The following is a 27,138-nucleotide window of genomic DNA, read 5'->3' as shown; positions in this document are numbered from 1 at the left end:
ACTGGTCAGTTGGCTACTAGCCAAACGCTGTCCCAAATCAAGCAGACAATGGAGCATTGGGTACTCCGAGAACTTTTCATAAGGATATGGAATCAGAATAAGTGGTTATTTGCTTCTAGATATTGTACATTCATTATGTGTGCATTATCTACTAAATCTGTGACTGTTTTGGTTGCCAAGCATAGTATATGCGGGAATTTTGACCGACCTAAATGACTGATTCTAAATGTGTTCTATTATGTACGTATGTGAACTTCATATTTAAAAAAAGCCCCTGAAACTATTGAATTTAACAAAATTAAAAAAACAGATTAAACAATAAGAAGACCATCATCGTGGCACTCTCCCATTCCCCTGCTGGAGACTGCGAGTAATGAACCAGGCACAGCAAAGAGAAGATGCTATTGAAATGATGCAATATCAGTACAAAGTTAAGGCTTCAGTAGGGCTCGTAATACTATAATTCTTGAAAAAAGGGAACTGCTACTTTCTTTGTGCCCTATAAGATTTGATGTAAAAAAAAAGTATAAAATGGCAGGTAGTATGTCAGATCGTAACGCTGCGATCACTAGTACTATCTTTAATCACAGCTGCATTTTATTTGGACTTAAGGTCAGGTTTTGACCGCGTATTGAATCTAAACATGAGATAGAAAAAATGGCAAACTTCAGTATTAATATATAAGTGAAGTTTAAAGCCTTCATTTCCCTTATGGGCGAGATAGCCAAATGCCAGGAAATCCTGTTTAATGTTTTGGAAAGTTTTCGTGTGTTTAAGAGGCTTGTACTTCTAATATATCTTAGCAGTACTATCCGTGTGTACGAGAAGGGTTGCCTACAACTCGCACCCAAGCTCCCTAGGAGTACTCTTAATGAGAGCGATTGATTATTGGTCACACATCCAACTTCAATGAGCGTGGCTTCCCTGTGCGCTTCAACACAAAATAAAAGTGGCCAAAGTGCAATTTTGCCTGCCAGAAGATTGGTACCAAGCTTTAAACGCTTTAGCCGTGAAACAGACCTGCAGCTATTTTCAGTTTCAATTTCTGTATCCACTGGATCTCTGTCCGCACAGTTCTGCACCAAAGGCTGCTGCTGCCTTCATTTGAAAAACGTACAACTTTTTACTCTGCGACTACCCTTTTTTTGCTTATATCTCAATACAGCCCCAGTGGCTGTCCCAGTTTACATGAACGTTTATTTCTATGCTCTCCAGGGTCAACTTTGCATCAAAACTTATTCTAAAGTAGTTAAAATCAATAAATTGTTCTAAGAGCTAGTTATTAATTGAAATGTTCCCCTAAAGCTAGTTATTAATTGAAATGCTCCCCTAAAAGGAGTTCCTTCGAGCACTAAGAACTTCGATTTGATGACTTTATTGCTCCACTTTTTTAAAGTGCTGTACATCCCAAAGCCCTTAAGGAGATGGTGCATATATGGCACTCTCAATTAGTGTAAGGCTGCATTATCCGCAAACGAAAATATTGTGATTTTCTAGCTATGCTGTTGAGAGATATCAAGGTCTATCTGTTTCAAATAGTCCCCAATGTAATTATAAAGTCAATTAAATGGGGAGAGGGTAAGAGACCTGGCACACCTCAGCCTGTTTACTCTGACCGAAGCAGGTTTTTCTTGTTTGAGAAGGGTTTTTAGGTCTCCCCTAGCACGCGCTGCTTCACCTTGGCGAGACTATTGTTGTGGGGTTTTTGTAGCGAAGGAAGACAAACCATGTGCACGCACAGACAGGCCATATGCACGCGCATGATGTCTCCTCTTAGCTTTCAGTTCATGTGGCCGCGCACAGTGGGATCCCGACCACGCCCGGTGCCCCCCCCCAGCGGCCCACCTCTCCATCTGGTGGGTGTTCTCGCTCGTGGATTCCCAGCACAACAGTCTCCAGCCCCAGCTTCATTGAGGCGGTAGCAGCAGGGGCCCTTACCGGTTCTTTGTTCTGGCGCTGGGGCACCGGCACAGCCCGGTCAGTATTGGCGCACGAGCAGGCCCCTATTGCAGGCCGGTGCCCATCTCCTGTGTGTGTGTCCAGTGCCTGGAGTCCGCCTCGGGGCCTCCCAGTGGCGTAGGCTCACAGTTGGCGCCTCCCGCCGGGCCTTTAGAGTATAGCCTGCAGTCGCAGCGTCCGCCGCTGCCGTTCGCTTCTTTTTGCTCGTGCCCCGACCGAGCTTCGAGACGGCCCGCCAATCACTTACATCAATTTCCTCCCCATCACGCCAGGGCAGCGCAAACGGCACCAAGCACCCCCGCCGGGGGCAAGTGACAGCACTGCTCCCTTGGGTCATGGGGTGCCCCCGCAGTTTGTCAACATGGCGGGGGACCCGCCATGATGGAGCGAGTCTGTCCCTCTGTCCTTCCTTCTCCGCTCTATATCTAAAGAGCTGCGCAGTGTTACGTTGGACATGCTTGTAGCTTCGTGCTACAAAGAACCACAGACACAGGTTCTACTTTTAAGGAGCTTTATTCTCTGCTACTTGTCTTTACCCTGTCCCTACTCTAACTGCCTTTCCCTCGTCGGTCCCCTCCTCTTCCTGTCCACCCCCTAAGCTCCACCCACAACCACTAGCCTGCTAACTTCACAACATCTCCCCCCTTTGTAACAAAACAAATAAACACACTGACTTCTTAGTCCATTTCTTCAATAAGTCTTTTGGGTGGACGTATGTCACGATGAGGTCGTGGTGACCTGGTTCTCAGATTAGTGTCACTCCGTGTTTCATTGATTGGACCAGTGTTCTCACGACTGACTGAAGGTGGTTCTTCCGAACCGGGAGTGTCCATTTCACTCATTGAGATCTCGGTGGCATCGTGTGGCAATTTCTTGAAGTGCGAGATATTTCTCGTGATTCGTCTCTGTTCTGATTCAGCAGTCAACATAGTTCCTTTCCTTTTCGTGACCAGTAACGGTTCGTCCTTGAACAGGCAGTCGGTCTTTTTCTGCTGTTCTTGCTTGACAAGCACCCGGTCTCCTTCATGTAACGAGAGTGACCTCGCTCTTCTCCTGTGATCTGCATATGACTTCATTTTGTCTTTTCGGCGCTGGTCTGTCTTCATCATTTCTTGATGATCTTGAGTGGGTGACAATGACGGTCGTAAGGCCCCTTCCCACGTTGGGATGCGATTCCTCATGGGACGCCCCAGCATGAGTGTTGCCGGGAATTTTCCTGTGGTAGCGTGAGGAGTTGTCCGGTAAGCTCGGAGGACCTCGTTGAGGGCGACTTGTAGATCTTTCCCTTCCGCTGTCGCATGTTGAAAAGTCTTTTTGAGCGTGGCCATGAATCTTTCAATTGTTCCATTGGCCTGTGGCCAGAGGGGTGTAATCTTACGATGATGGAAATCCAGGTGTTTCGCAAATGCTGCAAAGTCATGTCCATTAAATGGGGGTCCGTTGTCTGTCTTAACCTTGGAGGGAACTCCCCAGGCCGCAAAGACTTCGTCTAATACCTTGAGAGTGCTTACGGCATTTGTAGATGACACAAAGCGTGCAATGGGGTATCTAGAGTGTTCATCAATGATGGCCAGCACATACTTGCCCGATGCCAAGGGTCCATAGAAATCAATAGCAATTTCTTGCCACACTCCAGGTGGTAGAGGGGTCATGTTTAGGGGTGCTGGAGGGTCACTTTTGCTCGTAAGTTGACAAAGATGACAGTCTTTCAAGGTAGCTTCTACCATTTGGTCGAGATACGGAAACCACACTCGCTCTCTCAATGCGCGTTTGGTTGACACAATACCCCGATGTCCTTCATGGGCAAGGGCAACCACTCCTTGTCTCAGTTGAGTGGGAATCACGATTCTCTGGTCTCGCAGTATTATGCCATCCGTGGTGGCTGACAGCTCACTGCACACATGCCGGAAGGCCTGCATTTCTTGTTTAAGGACAGGATCAGTCTCTTCATCCTGAGAATCATGCCTCCACCTGTTGTGTCGAATCCTGCGCAGGACCTTCTGCAGGATGATATCTTGTGCTGTACTTTCTCTAATGGCGTCCATTGGGATAGCGGGAGGAAGAGCATGATCGGTCACGAAATGTATGTACTCTTCCGCAATGGACGATTTAGAGACTGATGATGTAGCCGGGTGTCTGGGCATATAGTCAGCCGGGTTTTCTGACTTCCCTGGCTTGTGGATGATGGTGAATGTGTACTCCTGTAGCCTTAGGCCCCACCTTTCGATTCTCGGGGGCATCTTGGATCGTGGGTTTCCGTAAATGGTGACAAGAGCCTGGTGATCTGTAATTAAAGTGAAATGTTTTCCATATATGAAGACATGAAAATGTTCACATGCCCACACTACGGCAAGACTTTCTTTTTCAGGCTGCGAGTATGCCCGCTCCGGGTCGGTCAAGCTACGACTCGCATATGCGATTATTCGACGAGGATCTGAGTCATTGTCATACTGTGCCAAGATGGCACCAAGACCAACAGGGCTGGCATCCACAGTTATTTCAGTTTTTCTTTGTGGGTTGAAATAGGACAGGTGATCCGCAGATGCTACCGCTTTCTTGATTTCCTTGAAGGATTTCTCACATTGGGGAGTCCACTCAAACGGCTGGCCTTGTTTGGTCAGCAGGCGAAGGGGATGGCTGATTGTTGCGTAGTCCCTGATATAGCGAGCGCAATAACTGGCCATACCGAGAAATGACCTGAGCTCACTGACGTCTTGGGGGCTCTTGGTGTTGTTCAGAGTCCCAATCTTATCGGGGTCAGGTTTCATGCCAGCGCCTGAGAAGATATGACCAAAGAATTTAAGTGTGTCCTGATGTAATTCGCACTTCTCTTTGTTGAGAGTCAGGTTTGCTTCTAGTAGTGCGTGGCAAACACGATTGAGTGCGATGTCATGTTCTCGCAGATCTGAACCATAGACAAGGATGTCGTCGCTATAGTTGAAGGCATTGGGAATGTTTTGAATGACCTGCCGAATGGCTTCCTGGAATATTTCGGCTGCAGAGGAAACCCCAAAACTGAGTCTCTTATATCTGAACAACCCCAGGTGGGTTGCAAACGTGGTGATGTATCTCGACTTTGCCTCTAATTCTAACTGGTGGTACCCCTTATTTAAGTCCAACTTGGAAAATATTTTCGCTCCGTTTAGGGCCGAGATCATATCACTCAAGTGTGGCCCCGGATGTCGCTCTCTTTCGATTGCAGTGTTGGGCAGGCGCATGTCCACACAGAGTCTGACTTTGTTGGCCATGCCCTTTTTGGGAACGATAACTACTGGGGACACCCACGGTGTTGGACCCTCAGTGCGCTCGATGATATCAGCAGCTAGCAAGTCCTGGAGTTCTTCTTCTACAGCGGCTTGGAGATGGAATGGTACCCGTCGAGGGTGTTGAGCGACAGGTCTGATTTGTTCATTAATGTGTAATCGTACTTGGCAGTCCTTTAGCTTGCCTAGTCCTTGAAATAGTCTGGGAAACTGGCGGGTCACATCTTGGTTTCCGCTGACCTTGAAAAGGATTTCCACTAGATGAAGACGTTCAGCTGTCGGGAGGCTCAGCAGACAGTCCGCTTCCGGGCCCTTAATGACATGGATTACGGCTGGGATGGTTGTGTCCTCATGTTGGAGGGTCGTCGAAAACTTCCCGAGGCAAGGAAGTGGCTTCTTAGCCATCCATGTAAAGACTCTGACTGGTGCAAAGGTCAGCGGAGAACGCGGCTTCATTCTTTCATATTCGGTGACTGGAATATAGTTCAGGGATGCACCTGAGTCTAGTACAAATTGTGTGTCATGATTGCCAACTTTGATGTCCAGCCTGGGATATGTCTTAAGCTGGTCTGGATCTGCGGCTAAGTTCAGATATTCAATGGTATATGTTGAGTCTCTGGATGACGGTCTAGATTCCTGGGATGGTGACCTCCGTTCCCACCTGGACCGACGTGACTCTCGGCTGGAGTGTGACGACCCAGAAGACTGTTCAGCTTGGTCTTGGACAGCTCGTGCATGGTGTCTTCGGGTGCCGGATCGGGACGTTCTCGGGGTACCTCTTCGTGAGTCGGGCTGAGCTGTCTTTGTGGCACCACTTCGTCTCTCCTTATTGTATTCCCCACATATCACTTCAAAATGATTCGTTCGACCACACTTCCGACATCTTTGACCCATGGCAGGACAGCTGTCTACATGGGGGTAATCATACCCACAACGGTAACATTTCCTCACGTTCTCTGATCTCCTTTCCTTCTTCCACGGTTCTCGCCGCTGATGTCTTGATCGCTCTCGACGTGATGACGGACGTGACCTCCAGTGTTTGTCACTCGAGCGTCTTCGATTCTCATTCTTGGCGTGCACGCGTCGCACTTGTTCGCGACTTCCTTTGTGTCCCGTTTCGATGTCTGCTACATACTCTTCTGCTTGATCAAATATTCGTGTCATCTCCTCTATATCGTCAAGGCTATGTTCCTTTCTCAATAATCGTCTCCTCAATTGGTCGGAGTGACACCCATCAATTATTTGTGACTTAATTGCAGCATCTGTTGAGAAATTATCAAATGCACAATGCTTAGCTAGTCTCCTCAGTCGCATCATGAAAGCGCTCATTGGTTCCTCCTTCCCTTGACGAGCTGAGTGAAATGTATGGCGTTCATAGTTGACGTTCTTTTTGTGAAGGAATCTCTTGTTTAATGCGTCACGCACTTTGTCATAGGTGTCCGCCTCTGCGGCAGGAAGGTCTTTGATTATTTTGACTATCTCCCGCCCCGCCAAGTTGCGCAGGGCAATCAACTTCTTTTTGTCCTCAATCACTTCTGATCCTTCGATATAATCTTCGAATTCTTCGAACCATTCTTGCCACTTGGGACCCATGGTTCCCCCAGTGGTCACTTTGAGGGGTTCGGGCGCCCGCAGGTGCGATCCACCTGGAACCTTAGGCTTGGCATCTGCCAGTGGCGGCGTATGTCTATCATCATCAGACATCTTTGCAGGGTTCGTTTGTGTCTTTTTCACACTCCCTTGGTCTCACCAATGCTTGTTTCTTTGCCAATTCTTGTTTCTTTTCAGGTACCAATGCTTGTTTCTTTTCCAATGCTTGTTTATTTTCAGGTACCAATGCTTGTTTCTTTGCCAATGCTTGTTTTATTTTCAGGTACCAATGCTTGTTTATTTTGGAATGCCTGACTTCAAAATGGCCGCCTACAGTTTGCACAGGGAAGGTGTCCCGAAAGTTGCCTGACTCAAAGATGGCCGCCGTGATCATCCACAGGCACTACTTTCTCTCTCTTCATTCAACTCTTTTCTTCACCCAGGACTCACCGGCAGTCGTTTTCAGGAGCAGTACTCTCCGGATTCAGCTCCCTCAGGTCACCGCTACCGTCAGGTGAGGTTGGGGTGGGCTCCCGCCTTACTTTGCAGGGTCCTCGGCGGTGGCTTGCCAAGTCTCACGCATCGGGCGTGAGATTCTCCGACGTCGGAGCCACTGAAGCTCCGATTATTTCGCGCTCAGCAGCGCTCAGCAGCAGGCCTTTGTGGGGCGATCTACCCCAAGATTCACTCTCCCTCGACCACAGCAGACATCAGGTTGGGTTGGGGTAGGCTCCCAGCTCACTTTCGGAGTTCCCGCTTCTTCGGTGCCGATAGCGTGCCAAAACTCACACATCAGGCGGAGCTCGCGCTTTCGGCGCGAAAACTTCTTCTTTGCTCGAGCGTTCCAGCGCTCGTGGTAGTGGCTCCCTCGGACTCCCACATTCACAGGAGGGGCAGGGTCACCTACTCTTGCTCTCTTCTTCGGCTGGCAGCCTCACACAGCAGCGGACCTTTCTCTTCAACGCTGCAGGGGACAGGGTGCTTCCATTCGATTCTGTGGGCTGCAGTCCTGCTTATCCCACCCTCGTCGCCAGTTGTAGCATCGTGCTACAAAGAACCACAGACACAGGTTCTACTTTTAAGGAGCTTTATTCTCTGCTACTTGTCTTTACCCTGTCCCTACTCTAACTGCCTTTCCCTCGTCGGTCCCCTCCTCTTCCTGTCCACCCCCTAAGCTCCACCCACAACCACTAGCCTGCTAACTTCACAACAATGCCCTGCAAATTTTGCCAATGAACAAATGCTTGCTTTCCAATTGCATAGTTCCAAGAATGTTTCAGGTGCAGAGCCTACAGTGCACGTAGGGACTGGCTGCATAAATCAGCACCGGCACTTGTGGATCAAAATGTCTCTCGACTAACCTCTGACATCACAAGGCCCCTTCCTGTCACTATCCTGATCGTCTCGCAGCCATCCACCTAATCACCCTGGAGGCAATCAATCAATATCAGGCTGCGGGCCAATCGGAATCTCAGCGGGATGCTCAGGCATCCTGTGCAAACCACTTAATCTCCCCGTGCCTAGAAATGAATGTGTCAGGCAGTCAGTCTGTAATGCAACTGGTGCTCATGTAAGTAAAGCTCCCTGATACCTTCGGGTCAAGTTCACGCAATTAAAACTGCAAAAAAAAATAAATAAATCCAGAGCGGTAGGGTAGGGTCAGCCAAGCGTGTGTGAGACTAGCAGGAGGGCGAAGGAACTTCAGAGTGCATGCGTGGTAAGCAGGGAGGTTTACAAACAGCATGGACCTCGCAGGCAAGGGGTTGGTAACTGGAGTGCAGTGACAGGAAAGCACTGAAGTAAGGCCATATAGGTGTTTTCAAATCTTGACGGGTGCATCGAGGGATACACGTGCTGTCCAAGAATGGTGGTTTTAAAAGAAGAATTATCATTTTGTTTTTATCTAGCACACGTTTCGTTTCTGAGCGCTATATAAAACAGAAGTTGCTGTTTCTGTGGATGTTTGTCATGGAGAGGCTGAGGGAATGTAGTGCAAATACATGCTTTGGGCTTGAATCCAAGTGGTGATACATGTTAGTACACAAGGGGAATGCTTGTACGGGGCTCGTATATCACAGGGTGTCTGGGACACTTCCTCCATCAAGAGGCATATAGAACACAACGACTGCAAGTTTGGATATTGTTTATATGTGTGTCCGATTTTTTTGTAACATCTTAAGGACATGTAACTCAAGAGTACGCAGAAACAGCTCAACATGATATCAAACATTATGTTGTAAGTATTATTCAGATTGAGATGCTTGTCCGGCCGGCATGAGCTGGCAAAGCCGCAGTAAAGTGTGTGCTGAAAATGCTTATAAAGATGGCTTTAAAAAACAAGCTTTGCAATGCAATAGGTCTCGCAGTTGAGAGTTTGAGTTATTGACATTGTATATGGCAATGCCTTTTATTTACGTGTTGGTTTTTAAAACTTAAATAAAAGGCATTGTCATTAACAATGCCAATAGCTTAAACTCTCGCAAATGCGAGACCTATTGCATTGCAAATGCTTGTTAGTTTTGTGTTGAGGTCAGTCTTGCACTATGGCAGATCCAGATGTTGATAATGATGTGTTCAACTGAATCATCCTCTGAACGTTTTGGATGTTGAGCTCGTTGTAGTAATTTTATAAAAATCGGGTGTCCTTATGGCTTTTGGAATTGGATTGATGGGTTGTCTTGAATTATGAAGTAGTCTCAACTAGGTTGTAGCATCGAGAAGTTGATTAGTTGCTACAACTTTGTCTGGTTGGAGAGGAAATGTGTACTTGCATTTTGAAGTTGGTCTGGGATGGTATTGCAGTACTGTACTGTTCTTTTGCCTTTACATTTAAGCTTTGCTCAATAGTGTCAGATTTCAAGAATTTCGTAGAAAGTGAGGCAGAATCGGACGTTTTCGAGCTGGGATTACTTTGGCAATTTATGGATATCTAGGATAACCTCTCCTTATATTTTGGGTACTGTTCACCACACCTTGGGCCCAATTCGCAGAACTAACTTAAGACAAAATCCTAAACTTACTACCATTTTGGTTTTCAGATAAGGCACTTACTCATTTCGGTATTCACAGAAGTTAGGAGTCCTAACTTTAGGACTCCTAAATGCCTTCTGTGAATACTAAGTCTTAAAATTAGGATTTTTCTCAGTTTAGTAGTAGTAAAGTTAGGAGTCCTAACTTTAGGACTCCTAAATGCCTTCCGTGAATACCAAAAGTCTTAAAATTAGGATTTTTCTCAACTTTACTACTACTAAATTGAAAAAATTCCTAATTTTAAGACTTTCGGTATTCACAGAAGGCATTTAGGAGTCCTAAAGTTAGGAATCCTAACTTCTGTGAATACCAAAATGAGTGTCTTCTGTGAATATCAAAATGAGTAAGTGCCTTCTGTGAATATGAAAATAGTAGTAAGTTTAGGATTTTGTCTTAAGTTAGTTCTGTGAATCGGGCCCCTTGCCTTCCTGTTTGCTGTTTTATCTCTTTTGTGAACAATAGCATTACTGTTCTCAGTGAGATTTTCTGTTCTTGGAAATCAAACTGACTCATATTCTGTAGGTTTTTAGTTTTTTTTAATTAACGTTGCTAGCTACAGTATTTATAGATCTTACTTGGTTTGTTAGTGTAATATTCATTTTCTCCCCTCAGAATACCCAGTTTCAATTACAGGCTGTTCATGTTTATATCTAGTGCTTGACAATTTCTATTTTAAGACATTCTTTCAGTTTATTTAAGTGTATACATGAAAGTATGTAGCTTCAGATATATTTGAGTTTCATTACCTCTTGTGATGTCTATCTGTCAATTTCTCTTGTAGTATCATACTGGGTTTTACTTATCATGGGTGGTGTATTTGATGTTTATTAGTACTGGGGTGTTTGGAGGTGTTCTTGTGGCTGCTGAAGAAATTCTTCTGATGCATTGAGTAGAACGATCTATAGAATGAAAGTGCCAATATTATGGGGTTTGCTTTGGAAATGTAAGGATTCTGGTATTTTTTATTGATGCTTGTAGTGCGATTATGCTGGTATGGGATTTATCAGCTACATGGGTTTGTTGTGACTGGAGCAATTGCTGGAACGTTTGTACTTGGCCGTGCAAGTGGACCGAGTATGTTTTTGGTCTTATCTTTCTCTCCTATTTTGAGATATGCATTGCTTCAATCCACATATTTCCATTATTGTAGCAGTTTATACTGATATTTGACGTTGTGTCAGGTAAGGTCACACCTAGACTCCCCCACACAGACCAAACTACAGATATGACTCCCTCCCAGCAAGAGAGGATCTGGTCTTGCTCAAACAGAATCTAGAATCTGACTCTGCCCTCCCTGTGCCTAAAGCAACAGAAACTAACAGAGGACTGCCGTAGCTATCTCCTCTACTCTGGCGGCCTTTTTGGAGTGGTCTGCCCCCATCTCTCCTCTCTCCTAATCTCAAGTACTGATTGTCTACCGTTTATTGTAGTATTATACCTCTACATGTACTTAATGCACTGACGGATACCTCATATATTTCTGGCTGCTCACGGGGGGCATCTCTGACCCCTGCTGCTTTTCTTTTGCACATGTATTATGTATATATACTTTGACCTGGTATATCATTAATATTATACCCCTTTATGTATATTACACCCCTCGCACTCTCAATATATTATTGCACCGTTAACTGCCTCATACTACTAAAAACTACATATCTCTTCACTCTGTATACCTGTATCTTGTTCTAGTGTATCACTAATATTACACCTCTAGACTATACACTGCTATAAGCTGTACCCCTCTTCCTCTATCTCAGTACTGCACCAACTGCTACCTCATAATTTTATTATTATTATTACTATGCTACCTCATACCTGTATTATTACTACTGGTATTTTTATGCCTATTCTACGTCAATCTCCCTTCACATATTTCTGTCTCCATCCTCATATTTCTGAACCCATTCCACGCCTCTCCTTGGACTGCACCAATTACCACTTCCTACATCCTGTTTTCGTTGTATTTTGAGTCTGATTGTGATTGTTGTATCTAGATTTTGACTCTGACTATGTTTACATCGACTGCTGAGTCTGATTGTGATTATTGTATTTAGATACTGTGATTTAGATTTAGATACATACTACCTCATATGTCTTTTGGACGCTACCTCATATCTCTTTTGGATGCTCACTAGTGTCACTGAGGACACCTTAGCTCCTACACCCAACATTACAGCCTCTAAAATGGAGCGCAGCGGCAAGCACACTTTTAGAATTAACTACCCTTCCACCCTCACTAAAAAAGCCACCAAACGTTTTAAACATAACTTCATGAGGTCGCACCCTGAAACACCCTTTGCCGACACCTATTTCTCACCGGGCAATGGAGCCCTGAATACTGATATCATCTTCTACACCTCACGCAGAGCCCAATGGAGAAAAGCGTTCCTAACCCTACTAACCGTCTCCTCCACCAGGAAAACAACTCATGGCCTAACTCTCTCTATCACACCTTCCCACCTCTTCCCTGGCAGGACTTCCATTACTATCTACAACAACGGGATTGTCCTAATTCAATCCACGGACAAGAACCTGGAACTACTAGACAACCTGTTCTCCAAGTTCAAAGAGCACCTCTCCAATATGCGGACCCCCACCCAGATCTCCACCAGCACTATCAGCCCTGACGTCGCAGCCCCCACCTACAACACCTCTACCCCCAGCACCCCAGTAAATATCCCTCCTGCTGTTAACACCCCACACTCCCCAAGGACAGACACCCCCAGCACCCCAGTAAATGGCCCACTTGCCGTCAACGCCCCACATTCCCCAAGGACAGACACAAATGTCGCCACCTCTTATACTAACTGCCCCTCTAACATGACCCCTTTTACCCCCACTCACATCCCCCCTATCCCTCTCCTCCCTGACATAGCAACCCCCACCCGCGACACGTCACCTGAACACACCACCGCTCGGAGTTTATCCCCCCCCTCCCCTCCCCCCCACGACAGACGCCTCTCCCCCCCCAGCTCCCTCCCCACTCTCACCCACGACACTCCCACACCTGACAGAACAACTCTCACCCACATCACGCCACCGTATGACAACATCACCACTCGGAGTCTACCCACCCCCCACTCCCATACCCCCCACGGCGGACACCTTTCCCCCCCCCCTGCTCCCTCCCCACTCCCACCCACGACACTCACACCCTCCCAACAACACACACAGAACATACCACCTCCCCTACCTTAGCATCCCCCTCTCTCCCACCTCCTATTCTCAGCCCTCACTACCCTCCGGTCTCCCCCACTGTCTTCAGCCTTCACTCACTCTTCCACTCGCCGGCACCGTCTCCCACTGACGGCACTACCTATGCCTCCCACCCACCGCCTCCACCGCCTACTTCACCCACACCCCCCGCCTACAAACACGCCCACTCTTTGAATGCCATCTCACCCATTTGCACCGCAGAACATCCCAACATCGTTAGTATATCCCCCCCATCGATCCCCTGCCCGCTTTCCAGCTCACTACACAACCATTCACCAATGGCTCTCACCACCTACGCCATCCCCAATGCACCCCCTGACCTGACGTTACCCACCCTCCAACAAGTGAAAGAGGATATTCTACAAATCAAAAAAGATGTCCACGCAATCAAAGACCTTCTCTCATCACAGCCCAGACCACCTCCCATCTTCCCTCTACCCTACAAAGGACGCACCCTCCCTACATACCCTCGCCTCAAACGACATCCACGCTGGCCGACTATCCCCGTTCGCAACAACTCCCACCGCCCCCGCCGTGTCCCCAACCCATTGTCTGATCGCGACCTATGCTCTCTCCTAAGCTCTTACGGCCCAGGTCCGGTAAAACGCATATCCAGCCCGCACATCCCCATACCCACAATTCTCACAAACCCTCTGAGGCTCCCAACACTCAACAACAGAGGCTCCGTCCCTAACAACCTCAGAAAAGTTCCCCTCACTCTAGAAAGCTCGACCACCCCTCTCTCCCCCAAACTCAAATGCATCCTACTCAACTGCAGATCGGCCCAGAGACACTCCTCCGACATCGCTGATCTCGTCTCAGCTAGGGATCTGGACCTAGCCATCCTAACAGAAACTTGGCTCACTGAAGCCTCTACCCCGATTATGGACATACTAGTCCCCCCCAACTATCACATCATTAGGCTAGACAGGTCTTCGGACAAGACGGGCGGGGGAATTGCATGCATTTTTAGAAGCAACCTCTCCGTTACTAAAATCCCCTCCCCCTCCCTCTCCTCCTGTGAACTCCTCTGCCTTGACGTCACCAGCGAGGGCAAACAAGTTTGTGCTTTACATCTCATCTATCACCCGCCTGGTGACAATCTCATATTCACCCAACAACTCATGGACATGATCACTTCCAATGCCGGTCGGCAGACCACCCAAGTCTACCTGGGTGACTTCAATCTCCACTGGAACGATCAGAAAGACACAGTGGTGAATAGTCTCAAAACTTTCCTTAATGCGCTTGACCTCACCCAAATATGCGATAGACCAACACACGACAAAGGCGCGATACTTGATCTCATCATTGCCAAAGAGAATTCTACACAACTGGAGACGATTCTACCCTGCGACTGGTCAGATCACCACATTATCACCTTCTTTATCAATGAAAAAGTTAAACCTAACCCGGCTCAACCAATCAAAGCCAAAACATGGAAAAGGGACATGAAGAATCTCAACCCCTCTACCCTGCCTCCCCACATCGGCAATCTCCTCCTTCCCCCCTCAGGTGCCTCGGATGTTCAATCACTGACTGACCACTACCTTGAATCTATGAATACATTAGTCAATGAAGTCGCCCCACTGCAACTGAAGAGAGTCTCCACCAAAACTTCTAACCCCTGGTATGACGACAGACTCAATGACGACAGGCGTTCGATGCGAATGGCAGAGCGCACCTGGAGAGCGGACCCTTCAGCATTGCACCTCAAAAGGCTTAAAAACAAGAGAAATGCCTACTTCAGGAAAATAAAGCGTACAAAGTTGGACTTCTTCAGCCGCCAGTTGGACCAAGCAAAAAACAGGCCAAGAAAACTGTTCGAACTAATCAAGACCCAAACAAAGGCACAACCCTTACAATCAAATAGCACAATAAGTGACACCCCACACTGTGAAGACTTCTCTGCTTTCTTTAAGCTAAAGACTGACAACATAAGAAATGACCTCATCTTGGATGTAGGCCGATTCCCCAACCACACCAGAATGGCTAACACTCAACCTAAAAACATGGCATCTTGGCTGTACTTCGATACCTACTCGGAAGAAACAATACACAAACTGCTCTGCACCCTGAAGCCCTCTAATCACCTCACAGACCCTCTACCAGCTAATGCTGTAAAAGACTTCATCCCCTTGCTCCTCCCTCTCTGGACCAAAATAATCAACTGCTCCCTGCAACAAGGCCTCATTCCAGACGCCCTCAAGGTGGGGCAAGTCACGCCTATACTCAAGAAACCTACAGCCGATCCGTCTGACCTAAACAATTACCGGCCCATCACCAATATCCCCACCCTGGCCAAACTGCTGGAGAAATGTGTCCAACTCCAACTAACAAGACACATTGACCAATTTGACCTCCTCAACTCTCATCAATCAGGCTTCCGAGCGAAACATAGCACGGAAACAGCTATGACACACATAATTGATGACGCCCTCCAAATTCTTGATCGCAATGAGTCCTGCCTCCTCATCCTTCTTGACCTCTCGTCAGCATTTGACACGGTCAAACATGAGAACTTGCTGGAGCTGCTAAGCACTAGAATGGGTCTATCGGGAACGGTTCTCAAATGGTTTTCGTCCTTCCTGCACAACCGGACTCAGAAGTTCAAGATCGACAATGTGCTATCTGCACCTGTGCCTGCAGATCTAGGTGTTCCACAAGGATCCTCCCTCTCCCCCACATTGTTCAACCTCGTCATGGAACCGCTCGCCACCTTGCTCCAAGCTTCTAATGTCCAATTCCATATGTACGCCGACGACACACAACTGTACCTAAAGCTTCAATCCCCGGAAGATATCAAACATCTGAATTCCACGCTTATTAACACTCAATCTTGGCTAGCTGATAATCACCTCAAACTAAATGCTCTGAAAACTGAGTTCCTTCTCATCTCACCCCCGGCGAAAATTTCCACCACCCAAACATGGCTCAACAACCTAACAGCACTCAATGTCCAACCCACCATCGTGGACTCAGCGAAATCCCTGGGCATCACACTGGACGCCAAGCTCAACATGCAGCAGCACGTCAGCAAAGCCACAAAAACAGCTAATTTCCAAATCAACACACTGAGGAAAATCAAACCCTTCCTCCCTGCTAAAGACTTCCAAACTGCTGTACAAGCGTTAGTCATCCCTCGAATAGACTACGGAATTGTGGCCCTCAGCGGACTCCCGCTATCCACAACAGCACCCTTAAGAGCCTCCCTGAACGCTGCCGCAAGACTCATCACTGGCTCAAGAAAACATTCGCATATTTCCCCAGACTTAAAGTCCCTAAAATGGTTGCCTTTTGAAGCCAGAATACAACTAAAAATTGCAGTTATGACACACGCGGCCGTGCACCACAATGCACCCAACTACCTCGCTCAAAAGTTGTCTATATCAGGAGGTTCGAGATCCAATAGAAGCTCAAAAAATCTACTCCTGAAACCCCGTAGATTCCGGAAAGAGAAAACCTACAAGCGCTCCTTCTCAGGAATGGCACCCAGGATCTGGAATGCGCTCCCTCCTGAAACAAGGCGTATCTCCTCCACTGCACTCTTCAAGAAAGAGGTGAAAACCATCCTTCTGGCCAAGATCTCCTGAACCTTATAGGTGTTGGATCAGAGACTCTGCATTGCCTTGTGTCAATGCTCACCTTGTCCTTTGGCACTATACCCTACTTGATGACTATACTAAAACACTGGTATAAGCCTTCCACACACCCAAGTTGTACCTGAACACCTCTGTATTGGGATCAATGACTTGTGCCGTCTCATATTACTTGTTTACCTGACTGTATATTGATATGTTTTATGTATGTTATTATGATCCCTTCGTGTTGGTGACTACTACATTGTTCCCACTACCTCTGTTCATTCCTACTGCCCCTACCTTGTCATTGTGAAGCGCTCTGATATCTGTAAAGATCTTGTTCGCGCTATATAAAACTTTGAATAAATAAATAAATATAAATAAATAAGGTCACCTACCTGCCAGGCATATTACATATATATGGCACACTTTCCCTATTTGCACTACGGTGCACCTTTAAATAGATTCACTGTGTTCAGACAGGGAAAGTGCGCCGTGTTACTGTGAAGTTGTGCTGCCCCAGGGCAGCGCATTCAAGTGAAATACGAGGCAGCAACCGCCCTCACTTTTATGAGGTGAGAGGGATCCCCTTGCAAGCGGCTTCACTCGCCTCCAAAGAGATGTCTGGGGTGGGTCCCTTTCTCCCCTCCTGAGGGCTGCCTTTTGGAGGCACACTGAAAGTGCTGCACCTTTTTGTGCACATATTAAGTGCACTTCCTGAAGGCAGGTTTGCTCTGTGCCCTGATCCATATTACGGCAAAGGTGCAGAAGCAAAAATATTCTCTCATTTGTATGAGGCCACACCCCCATGCAAATGAGAGAATGTCCTCTTGAAATATGGCAGACTCCCATGGAGCGCGAGCGCTATCTGCATTACAGTGGGTCCGCTCAAGGATCTGCGACCATTTCTGTGGCACTAAAATGCCCCTGGGGTTGCACAAAGCAGGAACACATGAACATTGCATGGTCGGGGCACATTCTATAGAATGTCATCGGGTGTGAAACATAAAGGGACCTAAAGAACCGCAATCTGGTTTCCTACGCCCACTATTGTATGTCCCCTTTCTGACTGCATACTGCCCATGGTTTTCCTTTACCCAGCACATCTCAGTCCTCTGTACCTCCTTCTCTTTTACTTCCAGAACAGCTTCTTTGTCTGCTGTAGATGTATTTGCACCTTTCCTGAGTTTCGTAATCTCTGTATCGCTTTATCATTCCCTGCCTATGATGCTACAATCCTTAAGCCTTTCAGTCTAAGCCCCCTTCCTAAGCAGATCTTCAAGTTTGCTCCCTGTTTTCCTCTCCACCCACTGCTCCTTCATTCAGTACCATCCACTTAACTTCCGGAGAGCAAGCAGCACTGTCATTCAAGCACAGTACCACCAACATAGGGACAGTTCTGCCCTTGCATTTGACGACTGCTTCTATCAAAGTCCTGTACCCACCCCTCCAAGCCTAGCACCGATGAATCATCATTCATTTGATGTGTCTGGCCTGGAAATAGCAGGAAGATGTATTTCTGTGTCTGGATTGATGGGAGCAGCTAAGGACGCTCACTGGCATGAGTGAAGGGTGGGTTTGGTTTGTGAAGGATAATCTGAGTGGGAGATTAGGGTAGTGATATTTTGCTTCCTACAGAGCAACATTGTGACGGCTGTATCTGCCACCTCATCTATTTCACAGCCCTGTCCTCCATCACACACCAGTGCGCTGTCAGCTGCCCAGCAGGAGGCGGTAAAGTTGAACCATGACTAGGTCAGAAAGGAGTGGGCTGGCCAAGACCTTGATTGGTCCAGGAGAGAGGGGCATCACGCATGTCTAGCCTGTCCACTCTGTCACGGTCCTGAATAGTCTGACCACATCTCTCTTAGTTATGATGCCCTATTACTGAAGCATCAAGTGACTGATGCAAGCACTGGGTAGAGCTTACCTTGTGTACATCTACTCTGGAATTTGCATGTCAAGTACCATCACACTTGCAGTGATTTATGAGTTTGTATCAGATTTTAATCATTCACCTCGATAGAAATATTTGTATATAGACATTCCTCATACAGGAAGTACTCTATGGAGTAAGATGTACTTCCTGTTTCGGTCAGTGGCAGCTGAGGGTCTTGATCTGTATGGGAAATACACATGCCATCATTCTGCTAGCACTCTCTAGAACTGATTTTAAAGCCTGGTTTTTGTCCATGATATGGTACCAACTGAGCAACGGTAGCCTATTGAACCACAAATCTTTTGCTTCAGGATAAGTGGGAAAAGCTCATCAGTGAAGACAGGTCTGTTGAACTCTTCCAGCATGTCAGCCTGATGACGCTTGACAGCATCTTGAAGTGCGCCTTCAGCTACGAGAGCAATTGTCAGACAGACAGGTGAGTGCAGCAGACATTTACAGTTCAAAGGAAACTAGACCTGGTCTATTAGGGAAGAAAATCACTTTGGTTCTAAAATGTGGGCAAACAATATTATCTCATGGTCAATTTTCCTACTTATGTACATTTTATTACGTATGCATATTATGCATGTTGTGTACACTTCATATATGGGGTGGTATTTGTTGTATTCATGGCAAGCTGTTTATGGAGATTTTTTCATCATGATTCATGTTTGTGATGTAACTTATGTTGGAGGACCTAGCTAAGGACTTTCCATTGGTTTTGAGAAGTCCAATTTTCAGGTTACTTCGGATAAATATATTTTTCCATTCACTTATCTCCTGTCCCTGTGTAAGGCCCGCCTAGCTGGATCTGGGCCATAATTGTGATTTCTTTTAAATAACTGCCTCGGAGCACAGAAGGGCTGTTCAGAGTTATTCCCGGGCTAGAACTCGAAGATCCACATGATTTTAATCTTCAAGGGGACTGCCTCACAAAATGCATTTAGTTATTATTGAAATCAAAGCATTGGTTTCAGGTTCCACTCAAAGTGGCTATCATGCCAACCTGTCTAGTATCCTTCATCATCCTGCGATCCTGAAATATATTGCATCGCTGTCGGAACCAAGGGCTGCCTGCCTATGCTGGCTGGCGGAAATCCTGATTGACGGCAGCACCCCTTTGAGCACGGGAATGGACAGTGGCATTTTCGCAGCCCAGCTGGGCCTGGAGGTGGGGCCGTGCCAAGGCCTCTGCCTGCGGAGTGAGTCGGCAGCCCCAAGATCGCTGCAGTGGGACATTGAGTTAAGGCCCCCGGGGCCGACATAATCATTGGCAGATAGGCTGGAGCGGGGTAATTGGCATTAAGGATGCCGGCCTTTGGTCCCCAGAGCGGTGCTGGCGCTGACCCACTGTGAGGGAGGGCCGTGACGTTATGTTATGTTATGTTATTGAGTCTTGTATAGCTCGCAGCTGCCCCAGCAAAGGGGCGTCCTGGCGCTTCCAGCTAAGAGGTATAACACACACAACAGCCTGAAACCGTGTCAGCCACCATACCACTGGAGACTAAACTAAAGGAAATAGAAAAGTTTTAATAGCTTTCCTAAAGGCAAGCAGACAGTCTGTACCACAAATCTGCTCAGGCAAGGAGTTCCATAACCTAGCTGCAAGGCAGCGGAAGGACCCTCCACCCGCACAGCTGCGCTTGACCCACGGGATGGCAACCAGATGTTGCCCTGCCGAACGCAGCCGGCGGGAGGGGACATAAGGGGTAAGCAAGTTACTCAACAAGTTAGGCCTAGCAAATTTCACTATCTTGAAGGATAGACACAGTGTCTTGAATTGAATACGCTTCTCCATAGGCAGCCAATGCAGCCTCCGGATAATGCCAGCAACGGGGCAGAATTGCGTGAGACCCACCAGGATTCTGGATGCAGCATTTTGAACATGTTGTATCCGACGTATTTCAGCCTTATTTGCCCCCAATAGAAGAGAGCTGGAATAATCCAGGCGAGATAGAATGGTCGCTTGTACAATCAGCTGAAGTGTAGATGGATCAAAAACTTCAAAAGTGGCTTAAGGCCCCGCAGAAGGCCGAAACACGTGCCAGCCACTTTCCTAGTGTGAACCAGAAAACTGAGAGATGAATTCATTCATACTCCAAGATTTTTAACCACTGCCTTTGGCGTGGGAATATCGCCCAGACGAGTCGGCCACTAGTGCTCGATCCACAAGCTCGCGTTCTTCCCGACCAACAAAACCTCATTGAGGTTTTGTTGGCATTTAGTTGCAAGCAGTTGGTAGCCATCCATTCGGCTACAGTCGTCATCCCATCTCTGAACCTAGAGGCATTTGGAGAAGACCCTTCAGCCAAGGTCACAACAAGCTGCATGTCGTCCACATATGAGACCATAATAAGGTCCCACTGCCTGGCAACAGCTGCCAAAGGCTGAACTTAAAGATTGAACAACGAAGGGCACAACGCCGAGCCCTGCAGTACCCCATGGTCGATGGAATGGGCCTTAGAGCGAAACGGGGGAGCGGACACTCGGAAAGATCTTTCGGTCTGAAAAGTTCTGAACCATTCCAGAGCCGACCCAATCACCCCAGCTATCTCTCGCCGCTAAAGCAGGATGCCATGCGAGACCGTGTCAAAGGCGGCACTGAGACCTAACAAGATCAGTGCCGCACTTTGACCAGCTCCAAGAATGGACCGCAGATGCTCAGTAGTGGCCAGGAGAGCCGTCTCCGTACTGTGACGTGGTAAAAACCCATTCTGAGATAGATCCAAGATGTTATTAGAGTCCAGGAACTGAGTAAGCACGTTGTTGCATGTGCCTCTGCAATCTTAGCCACCCATGGAAGAAGAGATATGGGTCTTAAATGTTCAGGTTTAGTTGAATCCAGCGTAGGTTTTTTAAGAATGTGGGATACCCATGCCTGTTTCCATTGTGCTGGAACAACTGCAGTGGAAAAGGAGGAGTTAACTATTTGAAAGAGCGGAGCCCGAAAAATAGAGAGTGACTCCCTAAACTGCGTTGGCCTCAGAGGGTCGGAAGGAGAACCAGTTTTACTTTTACCACTCAGCCGGTTGTACTCCTCCTGAGACATACAAGGAATGGCTGACAAGGTCGACCGAGACCCAGTTCCCAAAGGCGAAGAGATAGAATGAGTGGAGACTTGAGGAAAAGATTGATAGATAGTGCGAACCTTTTCCACGAAAAAGGTAGCTAAATCATCACACTGCTGTGCAGACGATATAACGGTCACCATACTTTTCTTAGTCCTAAAATCTTTGAGAATCTAAATATGCATTTTGCTGGATTAGGACTCAACTTAATTTCGCTAGCATAGTAGGCAGCAGAAACGTTGCAGATGGTTCTATGATGCTGCCTCATTTTAGCGATATAGCATAACTTTTTCTCTGAATCATTATTCCTTCTCCACTCCTGTTCTGCTTTTTTACATGCTTTTCTTAAAACAATCAAATAGTCATTATACCGTGGACTGGTGGTAGAAGTTCGCCCCTTAAACAATTTAGCAGGGATAAGGGAGTGTAGTCCATAATTAATCCAGTCATAAAACGAGCCATAATCAGACTCATAGTCATATAACGGTCCCAAAGGGTTAGCAGCGAGGAAATCCTCTAGCTTCAACTTACGCCAAGGGTGTTTAAAGACCAGCTTTAAGATATCTGAATTAAGAGGCTCAGTGAGCGTGATGCCACACAGAAGTGGTTTACTGGCCGAGAGGAACCTGCTGGAGGGCTCCTTTCCAGGGCCAGCAGGCTAACTCCGACCCGCATTCACACCCCTCATCAGCAGCCTCCGCTGGTCTTGATTCCTTCGGCTTACCAGGACTGCGCTAAGGAAGGTTCTTGAGGTGTGACCTCAGGGCTGGGGGAATCAGTGGCCCTCTTTTGCTGCCTGCTCCCCACACTGGGTTATGGCCCCTCACAGAGCCTCACCTCAGGCAATGGTGGTGGAAGATCTACCTGCCGGGAACACTGCTAATGCCCCTCTGCATACAGTGCCCACCATACGCTGTAGGAAATCCCCTGGGGGGCAGTAAGCAAAGCTTACTGCACTCTTATAAGTAAATGAAGTGCTCGCCAAGCCATACTGCAGGCACCAAGTGCTAGGCTGGTGAAACACAGTGCTCCTACAGACTTTCCTTTAAAAAAAAAAGAACAAAAAGGTGAAGAACAGTCTATTCCTTCTCCTGCTCCAGGTAAAAGCATCAACTGCAGGCCGTCCTACCCCACACATGTCAGGGCAGCGCTCCTCCCACAGCTTGTCCACCCCTCCTCCCAGGCAGGTTCTTTTTAGATGTAGGTATGATCTTTCTTGAAGTCATCGATTTCCCTGAAACTTCCAACAGGACGCAAGCACACAAAAGCCCTTAGAGATTCCTCCGAAGCAGTATAGTACAACAGGGCAAAAAGAGTCAGTCCTTTTTCTCTGCCACAGACTGAAGTAGCAACTGCAGACCAACCCACCCTTCACACTGAAAAGGCAGCGCTCCACACACAGCTCTTCAGCTGTTCTTCTGGTGAGGGTCTATTCAGCCTGGCAATGAGTCACCCTGGCAAGCCAGGGCACACCTCAACCCCTGTGTGACTGTCTAGAGTGAATGCACATCTCCAGCTCTTGTCACTCCAAGACCAGACGGTGAATACACAAACTGGCAGAGGCACACAGAATGGTTAAGCAATAAAATGCCCACTTCTGAGTTCAGAGAGCCTAAACTCCATTTCTCTGTCTTGTCCCAAAGGGAAGATACACTTGTGAAATGTTACAAAGCAACTCCCATGTTCGCCTATGTGACAGACAGCCTTTCAGTAGTGAACAGCAAAATACCCAGTATTTCACTATTAGGACACGTGAAACACACCAGCACACGTCCTACCTTTCACATACTATGACGCTGCCCATGGGTGTACCTTGGGCTTCCCTGGGGGTGCCTTGGATGTAAGAAAAGGGAAGGTTAGGGCCTGGCAATTGGGTGCACTTGCCAGGTCAACATGGCAGTTTACAACTGCATGTGCAGACACTGCAGTGGCAAGTCTGAGATACATTTACAGGGCTGCTCATGTGGGTGGCACAACCGGTGATGCAAGCCTACTTTTAGCTTTTGATTTACAGGCCCTGGTACACACCATACAATTTATTAGGGACTTACCAGTAAATCAAATCTGCCAATAATTGATAACCAATTATAATTACAATTAACACAGGGAGCATATGCACTTCAGCACTGATCAGCAGTGGTATAGTGCCCAGAGTCCTATCGCCAACACAAACCGGGTCAGAAAAATAGGAGGCAAAAGGTTTGGGGATAAACCTGCAAAAAGGGCAAGGTCTAATGCAGCTCACTTATCATATGATCATAGGATAGCACTCCACTTAACCTTAAAGTTTATGTTTAACCGTTTGTGATGATTGATGCAAAATCAATGGTTATTCATGCAACGATTCCATACTTTTCATGTATATTTGTTTTTAGGGATTTATGTAGCGCAAACATGTCCCAGTGGTGTTGGTGTGCTTCACAGTTAAATACCAAGTTGCAACTGAACAGTAAAAGAAGTTAACAGATATAAAAAAAGAGCACTGAAGAGACAATCATAGTTAAAGCTGTATAGTAAAAACAGCAGGGAGATGATACAGAAGGATTCATTTGGAAGTGTGAAAAGAGAATTCAGTTATATGCCAGTAATTGATACATTAATCACAACGGTATTGCCAAGAACACAACATCTTCATACAAAAGAAGCCCTAGAGCCAGGTTAAGAGGCCTGACAGAGGAGATTTATATATGTATCAGGGGAAAGAGAGAAGCAACATGGTGAAAAAGAATGTAGAAAGGATAAACCAACCAAGCGAGAGAAGACCAGAAGCGCCAAGTGCAAGAAATGAGTAGTAAAGAAAGAGGAAGAAGTCTCAGAGGTAGTGTATGCAAGCATGGTAAATTCTCAAAGGTGGGCAGTAATGTTCAAAAGGCAATTACATGAGAAGTAGTATTGTGGAGAGCAGGAGAGAGTAAGTTCCAAACTTTAGTGGCACAGTCAAAGTAAGATTGGGCCACAAAGCGCTGTTTTTAGATTACCTGAACATTGCAGTGCGGAGCCTAAAACCCATTGCACTAAATCATGGTTTGTTTTCAAACACGAAGAGTATCCTCTGTAATCTCCTCCTCTCCGTTTCCTCTAGGGACAACTCCTATATCAATGCAGTCTTTGATCTGTCCTACCTAACAAATTTACGGCTCCGGTGTTTCCCTTATCACAATGATCTCATTTACTACCTCAGCCCACATGGATTCCGCTCTCGGAAGGCCTGCAAATTAGCACATCATCATACAGGTATGGTAGGTCCAGGTTTGAAGCCCTGTTGGGAAATAATGTTTCATAAGGTGGTTATGTTTAAATGTGAAAAATTGACAAATGTGGAATCCAAAGAAAAGTGTTTGACAAGTAATTGACAGCTTAATGACCAAAGAGGGTAGACTGATGCACTACGACAGAAAAGACCCAATATCATTGCCTAACCATATTATGAAATTCCTAGTGTAGGTTCACTTAGCACAACTTTTAATTCCATTCTTCCATAAGTATTCTTCAGGTTTCCATGCACAGGTTACTCAAACTCTACTCAAGAAAGGAAATTCCCCATTAGAGAGGAGTGAATAGTGGGTTATCCTGGTAACAAATTAAAGCCTAAGCTCCTTGTTGGCATGGCAACAAATGGGGGTAAACAAGTGTTTGTGCGTAGATTGCATTCTGATTGTTTACGTTTCTAAATAACACTCAACCGTTCCTGTAAGTATACCTTTTCATCTCCTTCGTCCTGATCAGAACAGGCTCTGTTTTGGGGCCGCTGTTGTAATCCCTGTGAAGAACTACGTTCACAGATCTAATCTTGCCCGGTCAAGCACTTTGCCATCCTAGTCCTTAATAAAAAGAGGTGTGTACATCTCTCAGACAGGCATCCCAATGGCCACCTAAAACAAAATGTCCTGGTCCCTAATAAGGAAGAGGCTCTACCATCCCTACTTCAGGCACTATAAATATAGAAGGCAGTAAACCACAACTCCTATTTTTATGCCCTTCCTGTGACACATTCCCTGCTGTGCCCTCATTAGAGTCCACCCTTCCTTTGTTGTTTTTCTTTCTTTTAGGCCTCGTGCTATGCATGGTCCTACAGGTATTCTGAACATTGCAATACATCTCCAGCCTGGGCGAGTGGCCATTGCCTACTACTGGCCTGTGGAAGGGAAGACTTAGCTGCATGTTGGTGGTTGCCTACTTTCTTTTATCACTGGGGTAATATGAAGTTTGGGCATCTGTTTTGATGAAGGACTCTTCCCTGCCGCTTACGTAAAGGAACCCTGGATTTATGCGGGTATTTTCTGATACCTGCTTCCTGTGTTTCTCCCGTTTGAAGCCTTGCCAATGTTGGCCATGGGAGTAAAGATGCTGGATACAGTAACACAGTCCTTTTTACCTATTCTGCATTGTAGTCTGTTTCTCAGAGGTTTATGGCAGGTGCTATTGTCTTACTCAACAGGGCATTGCCTTGGTGGAGTCCCTGAGGACAATCTCCTAGTGGTTTTACCAAAGTGGGATGAGAGATGTTGACTCCTCTTACTATCCTGTCTCTGTTGCAGTAGGCCAGGAGATGGGGCTTGCCCGCATCTGGTGACCCAGGATCAGACATGTAAAACATTCACACCAGTCTCCTGATCACAGGTTGGCCTTCTGACAGTGGCTCATGCTACGTCACACGGTGCACTGTCTCTATCGTTTTCTCAGTGCTGCCTTTTTCAGCTGTAGCATGTTTTCTTGCATTCTGGACTGGACATGTGAAGTTGAATTAAAATCGTAACCAACTTTAGTTCACTATGCTAGCCCAAGTAATTAAGGGACGTGGGACCTGCTGTACGGAATTTCCATTTGCAAAAAGTGGTCGTAAAATTACACTCCAACATTTTGCGAATTGAAAAGAATTTTGCAGTCTGAATCATAATGGGTTCCCATCTGACCTACCTCCTCATTCATGAGGCAGGTCTTACATTGTGACTCACTATGATTGGATGCCATCACAGGGAAGGTAAACACCCAAGGGTCTTGACTCGGACCCAGTAAGGCTGAGTCAATATATCATAGAACTAAACAATTCCCAGTACTGGATGGAACTTTCTCCTTTTTCTGATAACCTTTATGAATGAAACATACCGGTCCGTTTTAACGATTACGTCACTTCTTAATTTATTGACTTTTTTCAATAGTCACACTTTTTCTTTTTCTTTCAAAGTTTTAAAGAATTTTTATACGTGCAAAAACAAATAGATACAAGTTAATACAACACATCATATACAATTATATACAAATTTACAACACACACACTCATAAGTTTGGCCCATATAATCATATCTCACTCTCTCATGCATACAACAAAAATAATGAAATATAGCCCTTTGTCAAAGTGCCTATTTTACACAAATGAAAACTTTTTTGACTGGACGGACTCTGTGTCCTAAAATTCTATAGATTGATGGATCTAATCTTGAATTTGTCACAACATTCTTATATTTTATTCTATTGACAAAGGGCCAGGT

The 27,138-nt window shown here is 46.5% G+C and overlaps 1 protein-coding gene across 1 annotated transcript in view; it reads left to right on the top strand.

Moving 5' to 3' along the window:
• Nucleotides 1–27,138, top strand: part of LOC144800095 (cytochrome P450 4B1-like) — a 315,429-nt gene that overhangs the window by 112,553 nt on the left and 175,738 nt on the right. Inside the window, exons 5-6 of the mRNA XM_078671653.1 lie at nt 18,893–19,017; nt 24,732–24,883. Coding sequence (XP_078527779.1) covers nt 18,893–19,017; nt 24,732–24,883 — 277 coding nt within the window. The remainder of the gene's footprint in view (nt 1–18,892; nt 19,018–24,731; nt 24,884–27,138) is intronic.

Source organism: Lissotriton helveticus, chromosome 1_2 (assembly GCF_964261635.1).
Source record: "Lissotriton helveticus chromosome 1_2, aLisHel1.1, whole genome shotgun sequence".
In the NCBI taxonomy this organism is placed as follows: Eukaryota; Metazoa; Chordata; class Amphibia; order Caudata; family Salamandridae; genus Lissotriton; species Lissotriton helveticus.
The sequence above is the reverse complement of the archived record's forward strand: the minus strand, read 5'-3'. Positions and strand labels throughout refer to the sequence as shown.